We start from the raw sequence: 15,381 nt of genomic DNA, 5'->3' as shown, positions 1-15,381 counted from the left end.
ACTTAATTCAAATAAATTATTCGCCAAATTAATTTTTCTACAATCATTACGTACAAAATATAAAATATGCAATTTGATCTAAATTTAATTCCCTGTAAGATTAATTTTGGTTTGTTTAATTGATTCGAGTATGAGTATCTTATACCTTAAAACAAATTGTTTAAAATATGAGCGATTAATTATTAATTTTGTCCCTCATTCATTAAGGATGAGCAAATTTTCCACACCTTTAGAGTCTAATGATTGTAGGGATGGCTTAGCAAATATACGTTTCCGGCAAGTTGGCGATACTAGAGATCTAATGACTGGTATAAGAGCCAGCAAAAATATCAACACGTAAAATCTGAACCAGTTATCTATGTCCATATTTGCTGATGAGAGATCCTGAATATAAAATTATATTCAATAAGGTTTTTTAACATAGTAAATGAATTGATAAATGATATTTTTTAAATATCAAGGTAGGAATATTATAAATTTTTTTTAAAAAACGGTCAATTATAAATTTTTTGTTTTGAAAAATTGAATCGAGATTATCTTGAGTAGAAGAAAACGAAATCAATGAAAAAGGTTATTGGCAATTTAGTTATTTTTTTCTTCGCTATATTATTGATGGGCTCTGACAAAGTTAAGACCGAATGGAAATTGCAAGGTTTTAAATAAAAAGGGATCTGCTTCATTTGAGAGAGCTCATTTATTTTTTATCTACATTTGGACAAGTTGTGGAAATATTTCAGAATAAGGGGAAAATAGATTTCACTTCGTTAAACTCTAAATTAATTTAAAAAATATTTTTAAGAACAAACTTTTCGGGTAAAAGCTGAAGAGGACATGCCATTTGAAACTAATAAGAATCCTATGAAAGGCCCCTCAATAAATGTTCCCAAAGAGCCGACACCGTTAACTAATCCTATGACCGTAGACTTGTCCACCACTACTTCACTTTCATCAACTATTTCCGAAAGATCTTTACCTTCGTTAGATAATTTTTTAACTATTTCCGAAAGATCTTTACCTTCGTTAGATAATTTTTTAGCCGGGTGGTGGCTGTGATAATCATTTATGATGAATAAAGGAACGCAACTGCCCATCATATTGTCCAGTCCACCTAGGAACAGACCTTAATGTAAAATATATATTTAAAATGGTAGCTTTATAAACGATAATTTATTTACAAGTGACATGTGAACAGTCGAATTTATATAAAAATGTGCAAAAATAATGCATATTTCTGTAGAGATTAATAAATTTAATTAAAATAATAGAAGTAATTACCTAAAAAGAGCAAAATGGAAGCGGTCGTTATCCAATTTATTCCAGGATCGCTGGTACAATACAAAAAAACGAAGATGCATATCAAATTGCATACCAAAAAATAATAAACGCCTTTCATTTGACACCTTTTGAAATATCTAAATATAAAAAATTAGTAGGTACTTTATTGCATAATGTGATATCTAAAATTTCATGATTAATTGTAAATTCGAAAAGCATATAATTGAATAAGTAGTAGAATCTAAGAAAAATTTTTCTTTCTTACTTTTGATTATTAAAAATAAATAAAAAGAGATTATAGTTTGAAAATTATGGCAGAGGTATAAAATGAGCCCAAACGAATATTATTTCATATTTAAATTATGTATGGGGAGAGTTGTTAACGCTCCTTTTTAAAAGTAGCTAGCTCCCGCTCCTACCTTCTCAAAAGGAGTTAGCTCCCGCTACTACATCTTTAAAAGGAGCTAGCTCCCGCTCCAAGTAATGGAGTGCCACTCCATAACCGCTCCTTTGATTTTCATTTTTTTAGAGGGTATAAGAAATAAAATCTTATTTTTTTTTATCAAAAAGCTTTATTTATATTAAATTATCTATCAAAATATTTATAACCTTTTATTAGCTTTTAAAAGTAATAAATTAGAATCTATCAAACATTCACGCCTCTCCCCTAAGATCTGTTTTGCAATACTAAATAGGCACTCCAAAAGCACTAGAGGAAAACAGGGTATTGTATTTTATAAAGATAGTTTTTAATTCAGGGAATTTATCAAAAATAGTAATTTTGGTATCATTATTTAAAAAATATTTGTCCAATATATTATCTTCCTGATGATCAATTTCATGGAATCCAAAAAAATCTTCCAAATTAATTTGTATTTAAAAGAAAGATTTTTTACTTTTAGATGCTTTTTTAGATTGAAGTTCTCACTTTTGAAAATTAAATAGTTTTATTTAAACACAAGACATTTTGCCCGTAATTTGTTTGATCATTTGGATCAGCATCTTTTAGAAGTTTAAAATATTTTATGTATGATGGAAATGGAAATTCGATTTCTTCATCTATGATATCTAAATCCATATATTATCTAAAACTATTTTTTATTATATATCTATAAAACGAACATTAATATGACTTACAAGATTTTCCAAAAAAATTTCAATATAAAAAGGAAAACTTGATGTTTAATATTTAAAATGATTAGATGAAAAACCAATATAAAACTCGGCTAAACATTTAATAATGGATAAATTTTAATTAAATATTATTAATATTTAAAAAATAAATTTAAAGGAGAGGGAGCGGCGCTCCTCCACTCCAGCCCTAAAAAGAGATAGATCTCGCTTCCGCTCCTCAATTTTAAAAAGGAGGGGCGCTCCAGGTGTTTTTGAAAAAATGTAGCGGCTCCTTAACAACTCTGTGTATGGTTATATATACACATTTTTCCCCCCTATTTAATTTAAAATAAAATAAAAATTAAAGAAATAATTAATTTTAAATTATATGAATTTTCTCTTGTAAACCAGCAACTCATTTATCAAATTGTTATTTTTTGTTTATAAATTTTGGTTATTCTGTTAATTATTTTTTATATAATTTACGATTTGATCTTCTATTTAATAAATTTATATAATCAACAAATCATATTTTTTGTTTTATAATTTTTAATACATTCTTATTTGTTCTTTTAAAATATATATTGTATCTTATTTTTTTTTTAAATTGTAAAATAAAATTATTCAACATTAAAAATAATTTTTAAATATAAAAATTACTAAATGAAATCTATTCCAATTTAATGGTTTAAATCCTTACCTATCCAAAAGGTAACCTAATATGATAGATCCCAACAAGCCCCCAATTTCAAAGATGGCGGATATGTTACCTGCTTTGGTACTATTATATTGACTCTAATATTCGATAAAATATTAAAAATCATGATTAGTATTAATTAGTGTTTACCAACTTAAATTTATCAAAAAATTATTATAATTACAATATAAACACAACTAATATTCGCTATTTAGTATTATAAACAAAACCTTTTGCTCCAATAGCAAAGGAAGCCACATGTAAAGGATATATCGTATAGTTTTGAGACATAACATAAATAAAGATACATCGAATACCATTCTAATAAAAAAAAATATATAAAACAATAAATAATCAATACCATAGGCGTAGCCAAAATTTTGCTAAGGGGAGGGGGGAAGGCTTTTAGGAACATCATTATTAAATTAAGCTCTTTTTAGAGCCTTCGACAAACTCAGAGTTCATTACATAAAAACCCATTTTTTTTAAAATGGGGGTTTCCGTCATAATTTTTATTGGACTTTAAGCCCATTTATTCTACATGTTTGGATATGTTATATTTTTATAAAAATAATTTTGGGTTTTCACTTTTCTTTCTAATAATTTGCAATTATAGGCATTATTTAAAAAAAATTATCAAACTTCTCTAACTTGTTTTACTTTAAAATTCTTGCTTGGTGTATTGTATACATTTTTTTGGTGGAGAGGGAAGTGTAAGAAGGTTAATTTATATTAATTAAAAATAATATTTTTACGAGAACAAGAATATTCAGATAGAAGAGGGGGGGGGTCCATTCATCCCTCCTTTTAGCTAGGCCTAATAATTATTACTGCCTCTCTAAATTTATAGGATTTTTTTAAAATATAACTCTTCGAAACGCGCTTCTTTAATTTACAATATTATTTCAGAAATCTCTAGGGCCCGGGGCAAAGTCCTGTCCGGATATACGGGCCAAGTCGTAAAGTTTTATTTGGAAAAAAAAATAACTTAGAGACCTAAGAATTTTTAAAATATCTGGGGTTGGCCGATTTAATGAATCGCTAATCTAGAAATATATATATACATTATTGATATTGTAACAGAAGTTTCATTTCATTTTGCTATTTAAAAAAATATATATACAATTCCCTCATAATTTAATGAAAGATTTATATTTTACGGAACAGTTTTAAATATCGCCAGAGCTTCGTGTATCTTGTTGATTAGCGCCTGATAAATGTTGGATATGCTCATCATAGGGTTCTGGTAAATATTACGAAGAGCATTGATGGCTTTGGGAACTAAATAATATAAGAAAAGTCGGAATATAATAAATATAAATTTTTTTTTTTAAAAACCGCTAAAAAAAAATAAAATTCGATACAATAAAACCTTGTGGATGATAAAGTGACCATGATTTCACATAACCATCTCTGAACCCAAATATTTAAATTATTCTCTAAATGATCATAGCCTTAATATTAGTGAAGGTCAATTGTATGTTTAAAAAAAACTGGCCCTAAGTCTGATTATTAATATAGACCTATAAGATCAAAAATTCTTGGCCCTAGTCAGCCCGTGGCAATTATTTTTAAAATTTAGGCCAGGCTAGCGCATTACGGCCAGAATTTTATTAAAAAAACTTATAGGGGAAAAATCATATTCTATAATTTAATGTTCTTCATTTAAATTAAAACATTCAAGCAATAACTTTGATAATTTTAAAGTTTAAAAGTGGAATGAAGGAAGGACTAAGATGATGCTTGAAGACTAAGAATCAGGAAAAAAGGAAAAAACGGGATACAAGTGGTGTGTGGAAAAGGCGTTGCTAGGCAATCCAATGTACCGGCTGTAAGAAATGGGTACATAAAAAATGTAGTGGTGATGGTGAGAACGGAAGTTTGATGAAAGCAAACGTGACTTTTATCAGAACATGAGCGAAAGTGGTTCATGATAATGATAACGTAAAAAAAGGTGGTTTAAATATAGATAATGGAGCTCTTCTGGAAAAAGTGGGAAAGTATTGTTATTTGGGTAACATGCTGAACGAAGGAGGTGTTGATTCCACTGTTAGTTCGAGATATATCGTCTATTCTAATAGATAAGAACGTATCTCTGAAGGTGAGAAGAAAAATTTTATGTAAGCTGTGTGAGAAGCTGTATAGTTTACGGTGGCGAAATGTGGATAATGAAGCTAAATTGGGAAGAACGGAGATGAAAATGGTCAGATGGATACATGAGGCACCTGTGAGAGAGAAAAACAAGCAACGAATTCCTGGAAGAATTTTATAGAAGCGATTGGAGTGGTGATCAGGAGAAATAGTCTGAGGTGGTGGGCACGTTGATAGAAAGACGCAAGATGATTGGGTTAAGAGACTTCGTGGAACTCGAGGACGACCGACGAAGATATGGATGAAAGTGATAACGAGCGACATGAATGAGTCTTACAAGAGGCTCAGGATCGTAAAATACCCCGGGGAAAACTGGAAACCCTTTAATAAACGATGAAGAAGAAGATATTTATCTATTTTATTTTTATCTATTACAAAAATATGATATGAAAATTAATAGTAAATATTTCCTCATTTTAAAATTGTAATATTCAATCAGGCACAAAAAATAAAGGGAATATTTTTCCAACTATATCCCGGGCCTATATTTTAACATAAAGTTATGCCTTCCGGCTCGACTCTAATCTTAAACTTAACATAGTTTTTAAAAACTAGCGAATGTGAGCGCCGGAAATCGGAGAAATCCTATTTTTCTATAAACTGTCTTCAAGCGTTTAATTTTTTTGCAATCGGGTTTTAGTCCGGTCCAATATATAGAAATATCGATCCTTGGCCCCAGTCCAAACTGGATCGTTGACTTTCACAAACTGTAATATAATGGGTGGTCACTTTAGAAAGGCTTCGTTGTTATTATACTATGTTTTTTTTAAAGAAACCGCCGTTGGTGGTTTTAATATTTCCTGCGTCCGACCCTTGAAATATGTTGTGAGAAATGAGGCGTGTCTTGAGGTATTCGTAAATTATCATAAAAACGATGGCGCAACAAATCTTGTTATACGTGTTTTATGTTTAAGATAAATAATTTGTAAATGATAATAACAAACATTACAATATAAAAAATATCAGAGACCGGCAGACCCGGCCCGGGTACACGGGTCAGGCCGTATATTTTTTTTAAAATAATCCGGGCCGAGCCTGAAAATAAAACCCTGGCCGGCCAGGGCCGAAATTTTTTTATATATCTGGGTCAGGCCGCGTAAATGGTATCTCTGGTAGGTCTCTGATATAATGCCTTTAAAAGATAATCAAAATTATGCACCGAAGATTGACATATATAAAATAAATTAGAACTAATAAAAGGTCGACACTGTATAGTTATTGATAAACATACAGTTCGTGACCTTCACTACTAATAAACATCTGATATATCATAGACTAAGCATTATAATGTTCTATATCCATTAAAAAAAATTGTTCAAGAGAGCATTCAAGAAAAAGGATTCTTGTATTTTAAAATAGGAAATTACGATGCAATAATACATATAATTCATTAAAACAAAAAGAAGTGGATATAGAACACTATAATAGTCAACCGAAGACATATAGGTTATATAGCACAGCTAAATCTTGACTAACTCCTGATTACCCGACGATATTTATTTTTTTTAAATACTATTAATTAAGCGAATCTTGAAAGTTACATTTTTTAAAAATTAAATGACGGATGGGAAGGGGTTTGTTTATAATACTCTATATAAGCAATTATACCAATAAAAGAAAATATGAAATAGCAAAAAAAAAATTTCCTTAAATAATACACATTTTTTAATAAATTCTAGTATTTTTAAAAATTTAGTTAGTTGAAAAGCCTTTCTCAGCCTTTCCTTCTAGAGATTTGGTTCTAGATATAAGGAATTAAATAAAATTATTCATCAAATAAAGTGAGACATAAGGCTCGAAAGGGGCTGAAAAAAACAATTTATAATAAATTAAATCAGTTAAAAAAAATAATAAAGGAATGTTTAATATTTCATTTATCTGCTCGTATTTTCAATTTTACTAATTGAAACAATTTTGCAAAAATATTCGAAAATAACAAAATTTTAAAAATATTTCTGGGCCGGGCCCAGGAAAATGATCAAAATTTAAAAATCCGCGGCTAGGCCAAAATTCCCAAAAAATTCTTAAGATTATTCTGATCTTTGTAGGTTCTATAATTTATAATTAATGACTAATCGAATCGACAAGACAAAATATTTCCCAATTATATAAAAGACTTTATTAACCCCCCCCCCCTCCCCATATATTTTTGAATGAATTTAATATTGTCAAATGTCATTGATAATGGTTTCACATATCAATTGATTAATTAAATCTAAAATGAATAATATAAAGAATTCGTTTTTTACCATAATCAGTGACGTTATTGGATAGATCAAGCGCCAATCATATTTGTCTCTTATATACACCTAAATATAAAATAAAGCATATAAATAATTGAGATCCACATTAATAACAATTCGTAATTATTTAATTAAAAAATTTTTATAACAATTTTATTTGAAAATAAATTAAAAAAATATGGAAATGTCCATCAAATTTTCCAAACACAAACTAATAAAATCCAGCAATTAAATTTTTATAAATCTAATTAAAAATATTTAATTTATTCTATCATTTATTATTTCGATATATGCCCAGCATAAACTATAAATTAGAGATCTGCAAAAGTAGGCCCGGCCCATACCCCGCCTGAACGTGCTTCGGGCCTATTTTTTTAAAAAAATCGGGCTCGGGCTGGGTCGGGCCTAATATTTTTTATGAAAATTCGAGTCGGGCCGGGTCTTAGAATTTTTTTAAAATATATCTAAATTTATCAATTTTATGTTGAATTTTTTGTGTAAAATAAAAATATTATATTTGATTTTATATAGGAACTAGACGCCATATAACTTGTATCATTTATTTTGATTTATTTATAAAAATTAATTTCTATATTTATAATAAATTCGGGCCGGGCCGGTAAATTTTTTCAAAAATAATTTCGGGTTCGGAAAAAAATTTCGGGTTCGGGCCGGGCAAAACTTTTTTAAAAAAATATCGAGCCGAGCCGGGCTTGAGTATATGGTAAAATTTTTGCATTTATATATTTTAATATAAATTTTTACCTAATATATTATAATTATATTTATTTTTATATAAAAACATATATGTTAGCGGCAATGTGTTTTTTTCCGGAAATGTGTTATTTTTCAACTATATATCATTCTTTTAAGCATCATTTTTTGAATTTGATCTAATTTTACCAGAAATGTATTGCATGATGTTTAGAATACCTGCCCTTTGAATTCTAGACAATTTTGCCATGAACTTTTGATTCATTTACACATAGATATTTTCATATAAATTATAAATGACTCAATAATAAAGCCAAAATTGTCTAGAATTCATATGACAGGTATTCTAAGTATACTGAAATATATTTCCGGTAAAATCAGATGTTTAAATGTTAAAAAAACGCGCTCAAAAAATGAAAAAATAACACATAACCGCTAACATATTTGTTTATTTTTTAAAAAAGACAGGAATTTTAGTATAATTTTGTTTTATAAAACAGTTCTTATCTAAACACTCTAAATATAATATAAAATTTAGTAAAAATTTATTTTCTAAGCTAATAAAAAAGATAAGGTTTTATTTTTTAAAGATTAGAGTTTTACCTAAAAAAGGTAAAATCTTTTACGAGTAAATTTTCAGCAATTTTCGTGCATAAAAAATATCTTTTCAAGATGAAATCAAAAATGAAACTTAAAATTCAAAAATTTTTTGACGTCACATAAAGTATACCGCGAATAAGGTGCCTATAGTTCCACCAGAAAATGCGCATGTACCATAAATTCCAAGGATCAAATTGAGATGAGAGGAATGCGTGAAAATATTGGATATCAACTGAATGGCTAATGGCCAAAAGAACGCCTTTTTTCAAATAAATATAATAAATTTTAAATCATATTTAAAAATATTTTATAAAAATGCATCCTATCCGATTATTTTATTATAGCCACACTCAAAGCCGTAGATACGGGGGAGGAGAGCGGGCTATCACCCCCCCCCCTCAAAAAAAATTCATTTAAATTCAATAAGAATTTGGCATGATAAAAATCTTAATATTAAGGATACATAGATAACAATTTTGGTAAGCCAACAAATTAACTGTAATCTATTAGAAATCAATATTTGATTTGATGCTATTTATTAGCATAAGCAACCTTGGGACTGGTTCAAAAAAATTACGGATGCTGCAAAAGATGAAAACATAATTTATTCTTCTGGATTATTTATGGCAATGTTTTCATACATCATCCAAAAATATCCAAATTAATACCCAAAAACCAATATACATCACCCCAGATTCAAAACGAAGTAATATCTATTATGGCAGATATAGTGCTTGAAATATCTTAAATAAATATGACAAAAGTGAGTGCCTTTTTTTGTCTTAAAGCTGACGAGGCAAAAGATGCATCAGATTGTGAAAACCTAAGCATAACATTCGTTATATTTTTCCTGAGGAAATCCAAGAAAATTTAATAGGAATTATTAATTTACAGTGTCTTTCTACTGAAAGCATTACTGATTGCATTTTAAAGCAACTTAATGAGTTAAATATTAATTCAACGAATAGAATAAGCCAGGCATATTATGATGCAAACGTCATGTCTGATCAAAATGGAGGAGTGAAAATCCTATTTCAAAAAAAAAATTAATAAGAAAGTTCCTTTTATATATTGTTACAACCATAAGTTGCATCTTGTGGTTCAAAATTGTTATAATATTATAACTTCTAATTTTTTTAAAAATTGCATTGTAAATTTTTTTAGACATTTTAACGTATTCTGTAAATATACAGGTCATACTCTTAAGAGGCTTTTAGACCAGAGGTGGACTAGTCATTTAGAAACATCTCACTAAATTTATGAGAGTATTATTTTACTTTTCTAGAACTCTTAACTTAGATGTTTCCACTCATGATTCAGTCGAAGCCTCTGGTCTTTTATCTCAATGCGTTAATATAAATTATGTTATCCATTATGAGTTATTAATAACAATAGCTCCACTACTAAATAAGTATCTAGAGTCAGTAGGTACTAATCTAGTGGACGCAAAAATTGTATTGATTCCATGATCAATATAAAAATAAAAGAAGCGATAAACCCTTTTTTAAATGAGAGCCCGGCTTAAAATTTAGACCTCTGGTTTTACTTTTAATATTAAAATATTTATCTTTTTCTTTTTTTTTGAGATATAGGACATTTTTAGAAAAAATAGTGACTTAATACTATAATTTATTAGAAAAGAGAGTCTATATGAATAAATGCAAGTTGTATTATAATTTGCAAAAAAAATAAAATGTATTTTATTATCTCGGTGGTTTTTATTATTATTCTTATTCTACGCCAAATAATACAATTATAAAAAAAATATATTCTTAAAATAGTTAGATAACTATAAAAATGCGAATAGAATATTTTTATTTTTTTGTATTCGATCCATCCTTATTTATTTGTATACATTTGAATAATAAAACATTATTCGATTTGATTCGTCGGAATATTTGATTCGAAATTAAATTCATTAAAAATATTTTTCAAAAATAAAATTTCAAAAGTATGAAAAAAAAATCTTCAAATTTTTTTTTAGAATGAATTCTTGAATATTTTTTGTAAAAGAAAATTGTGAATTTATTAAGCATGAAAATTATAACAGATTTTTTTTTATACATCAATGGAAGTTTAGGTGAAATTTGATCATAAATTTTTCTACACACTAATAAAATTTAGGTTTTAAAATTAAAAAGTTATTTATAGTTGTGGAAATAAAGTTTAAAAAAAAATAAGATGTTCTGTAAGGAACATGTTAAATATTTGCAAATAATTAAAAATATCTATGAATAGGTTTTAATATTTACGAATAATGTCAAATATTTACAAAAAATGCCAAATATTTATGGTAAATTTTGAATACTACAAAAAATTTCAAATTATAGGAATAATTTAATCAAATAATCGATAAAAAATTATTTTACAGAAAATAATTTTCCTATTTTATATTCGATTCGAACTCATTTGGTTATTCGTATTTGTAAAATATGAATCGAATAATTTGTTTCAGATCTGGGGATGGTGAGGGGGGGATTTTCGTTGAGCCAATATTCTGAGAGCCGATTTTTCTGAAAGTCAATTTTCTGGCAATCAATCAACATAATAATTTTTATGAAAAACATGTTTTTGGGGGTATTTTCAAAATAAGATATATAGAAAAATTCAGATTATATGATAATTTTCTGTTTACTTTGGTTATGCATTTTATAGTTAATATTTTTCAGATATATAAGCACGACTTTAAGCCCACTATGGATAGGGGAGACCAGGGCTAATCGGCGCAATTTTTGTCAAATTCATCATAGCTCCGAAAATAATGATCATATAAAATCTTACAAAATACTAATAGATACCTTAAACATCTACCTATAAATATATAGTTATATTTTTTAAATATTTAATAATTATTTCTATAGAAAGGTTTTAGTAAAAGTCATTTTTTGAACCTAATAGCCCCGAACCCGTGGTCAGTCGGATCATCGATGGGGCTAGTCGAATCAAGTGGTTTATTAGGCTTCTTATGGGACAAGAAATTTTTTTTTCAGATTTTAATATATAACTATGATACTTTATTTATATAATATTCTATTTACAACTATAACAAATAAAATAACAATCTTTTTTGACAGAGAACCACTCTACATTGAAAATCTTCAAAATTATGAAAACTTTTATAATCCAGCTTACATATAATACACACATCTTTTATTAATTTTTTATTAATGTTTATTTTTTATTAATAATAAATTTACTCAAAATTTATCTAATTCTATATTTAAATATATAACATCATTCGATTTTTTTATCAGGCTAAATATAATCTGATAATTAAAATGTTCATATCCAATAAAATGAATTAATTTGAATCATATTATATTGTCAATTAAAATAGATATATATATAAATATTTGTTTGTTAGATATAATTCATTTTAAATATATTGATATTTTTATCAGGGTAAAATTTATATGCTAAAATGTTCATATCTATTAAATGTATTAATTTGAATCATATAATATTGTTCAATTAAAAAAAATATATATATTATATTTGTTTGCTAGATATAAATTTAAATAATTGATCTTATTATCAGGCTAAAATTTATATATGCAATATATATAATATCTGTGACAATAAATAATATATTATCACAATAAGTATATGAAGATTTTAGTTTGCAAGATATTTATTTAGGTCTGATATTATATTAAAATTGAAATGTATTATGAAAAATCAATCACTAAATTTATATAATAATTATTATTTAATATATTACATTTATAAAATATTATATTATCTGTGACAATATATAATATATTATCACAATATGTTTGCAAGATATTTATTTAGATCTGATATTATATTAAAATTGAAATGTATTATGAAAAATCAATCACATTAGTAAATTTATATTAATTATTATTTATTATATTACATTTATAAAATATTATATTTTAACCTGTAATAAATGGTATTTTTCTTAATGAGATATCATTTTCATACAGTTTTATAGTTTCTTCATAATCTTTTTATAGTAAAAATTTTACTATTTTGAATTTAGCATATATACTTGGGTACCATAATAATATAATAAATATTGACTGATTGTGCTGACTAGCCACGATTCTACTAACCTCAATGGTGGTAATATTACTAATTTGATCTTAACATATATTTAAGCATTATATATTAATCTGGAACTTTCCCAAATATTAAAATAGATATTTAACTTTCATATAATGTTCATTTTGTCATGTTTAATTTGAACTTTTAATTTTTTAATACAAACTAATAATATTAAGTGAAAATATTGTAATTTTTATGTCAAAAACATGTCATAACGGATAAAAATTTAAATAGCTAAATATTATAGATTATTTTCATCCCCAATTATGGATATTATAGAATTCTATTTTAGAACTAAATTTCAATTTTTAATCTTTACTGGTTTTAAAATAAAATCCTTTGAACCGACAAGCCCCTTGCACTGACTAGCCCTGGTCTCCCCTACATGGTCCAGGCCGTATTTTAATTTTTCTATATATCCATGATGGACTCGGTCTAAAAAAAATTTTTGCACTTTTTTTGAAAAAATACTCAGACCAGGCCATGTTAATGTGAAACCAAATATTTTAAATCACCATTATTATCTATAAAAATTAAAAATAAATATAATATATTTTAAAGAATCCAGGCTAGGTCTGAAAATATAAAACCTTGGGAAGGCCAACAATTTTATTTTTTAAAAAAAATTCTGAAATACAAATGGTACATATGCAGGTCTAATATTTAACAGCTGTGATACCCAGCAAGTAAAGATAATTATAAATCCTATTTAATTATTTAAATAGAAGTGTTATCAACTCAAAGAATGTTCATATATTTGTTGTTGAAAGAATCAGGCCAAAATATCTAGTTTGTTTGTAAACAATTTAAAATTTCTGGGGTGGTGCTCTGCCCCAAAAAACCTTTAAGTGTTAAATATATATTTAATATAATTGTAGATGGTAAAAAATGAACCATCCACATGTGACATTAAATATAAACTATAACCTTAATCAAAATTCAATCCTTAGCCCATATTTTATTTTATAAATATTGTGAAAATATGTGTAATTATATAATAAAAATTAATTTTACCTGAAAAGAGCCATTTAAAGCAAGTAAAATAAAGAATGCTCCAAAATTGCCAACAACTAGACCCAGGCTTAAAGTTGACAAACCTGCCAATATTAATGTTACTAGCAAAAATCTCATAGGATTATGTTGCTTGATTGTGTTAACAAAAAATATCTGCGAAATATTTATAATAAAAAAAATTGCATTGAGATATAAAATAGTATCAGACATTTTTATAAAATTATATGATACTTTTTATAAAAATGTTTTAAGATAAGATGCAGAAACTTTTTATAAGATAAATATTTATATTACCTGACCAAGAGAATATGGTAACAAAAATGCAGAATCCAATAAACCAATTTGAAATTTTGAATAATCATAATCTTTCTCAAGATTTACTTTGATCTTTAAAAAAATATTAAATTAATAGATATAAATTGAAATTACAATGCCCAAAGGTTTTCTAGTAAAATATAGAAGCAAATAAGAAGACCATAATATAAGGAATATGCATAATCTTAAAATCATTATTATTTTAAAAATAATTTGTGAACGAATGATATTATTTTAAAACACCTGGTACTATAAATTAAGTGTTAATCTCTACTAGTAGAGCAATTTCAAAATAACCAGCGCCTATCTGACTTGATATTCAATTTTTATATAAATATTTTAATATTTATAGTGTTGTCATCAAATCTATATTTAAGGCAGCAATATAATTCTTATAAATTAAGTAGACAATCCAATGATAAGCATCCATAGAAGCAAGGGAAGCATTGCTAGCCTTGAAACTCTTTCTACAGGATTCTTAAGTAAACTTAAAATAATCTTTATACTATGCTAAAAAATCTAATCAAAAAAAATGAATATAAAACTTAATTGTATATTGCTTAAGTGCAAATATTTTTAAATGCGAAAAAAATTCCATCATTTTGTTAATATCTAAAATGGCATGATGTTAAAATATATTTATAAAGGCAAATTAACTAATTGAGAAATATTAAACGAGAAAAAATTTAAAGTCCAATTTATATGTTAACAACGCTATTCCTATCGGATAATTCCGAAGCGGTAATTTTTGAGAAGATTAGCATAAAATCAATACACTATTGAAAAATTATTAAAATTATTTGACGGTAGTGGGGAGGGGTTTAACCTTTCCTCAAAATTTAGAAAGGGGGCTAAAAATAAAAAAATAATTTAAATGATATATATTTTTATATTAATATATTAGCCATATTTCAACCCAAAATGTAATTGATACCCTCCCCGTTGCTTATGTAGATTATGGATTTGATTTCTTAGTTTTAGATTTCATTTAAATATAGATTTAAATAACTTTTTCGAATATTTCTGCCTAATAACGACTAAATTAAGAGTAGCAAATTCTCAATTTATTTAGGTATCGGTGGATTATTTTTAAAATTGTGATTTAAAGCAGAGTTGTACAAAAGATCTTCTTTTAAGATTTTTGAGCGAGATCTAGCTCAAAAATTTGAGCAAGATCTTTGAAGATCG

General features: G+C 26.5%; 1 protein-coding gene across 1 annotated transcript; it reads right to left on the bottom strand.

Moving 5' to 3' along the window:
• Nucleotide 1: 1 nt before the first annotated feature.
• LOC135927000 (glucose-6-phosphate exchanger SLC37A1-like) lies at nt 2–14,388 on the bottom strand. The gene is made up of 13 exons (XM_065462933.1): nt 14,308–14,388; nt 14,173–14,265; nt 13,879–14,031; nt 8,924–9,052; nt 7,486–7,545; nt 6,013–6,124; nt 4,246–4,366; nt 3,316–3,406; nt 3,089–3,183; nt 1,276–1,412; nt 1,016–1,120; nt 807–973; nt 2–384 (listed from the first exon to the last, which is right to left on the bottom strand). Exons 1-13 carry the CDS (start codon nt 14,386–14,388, stop codon nt 196–198), a joined length of 1,533 nt encoding a protein of 510 aa, XP_065319005.1. The 3' UTR covers nt 2–195.
• Between the last annotated feature and the right edge of the window lie 993 nt (nt 14,389–15,381).

Source organism: Gordionus sp. m RMFG-2023, chromosome 3 (genome assembly GCF_954871325.1).
Source record: "Gordionus sp. m RMFG-2023 chromosome 3, tfGorSpeb1-WG-v2, whole genome shotgun sequence".
In the NCBI taxonomy this organism is placed as follows: Eukaryota; Metazoa; Nematomorpha; class Gordioida; order Chordodea; family Parachordodidae; genus Gordionus; species Gordionus sp. m RMFG-2023.
Note: the sequence above shows the minus strand (reverse complement) of the source record. Positions and strands in the feature narration are given on the sequence as shown.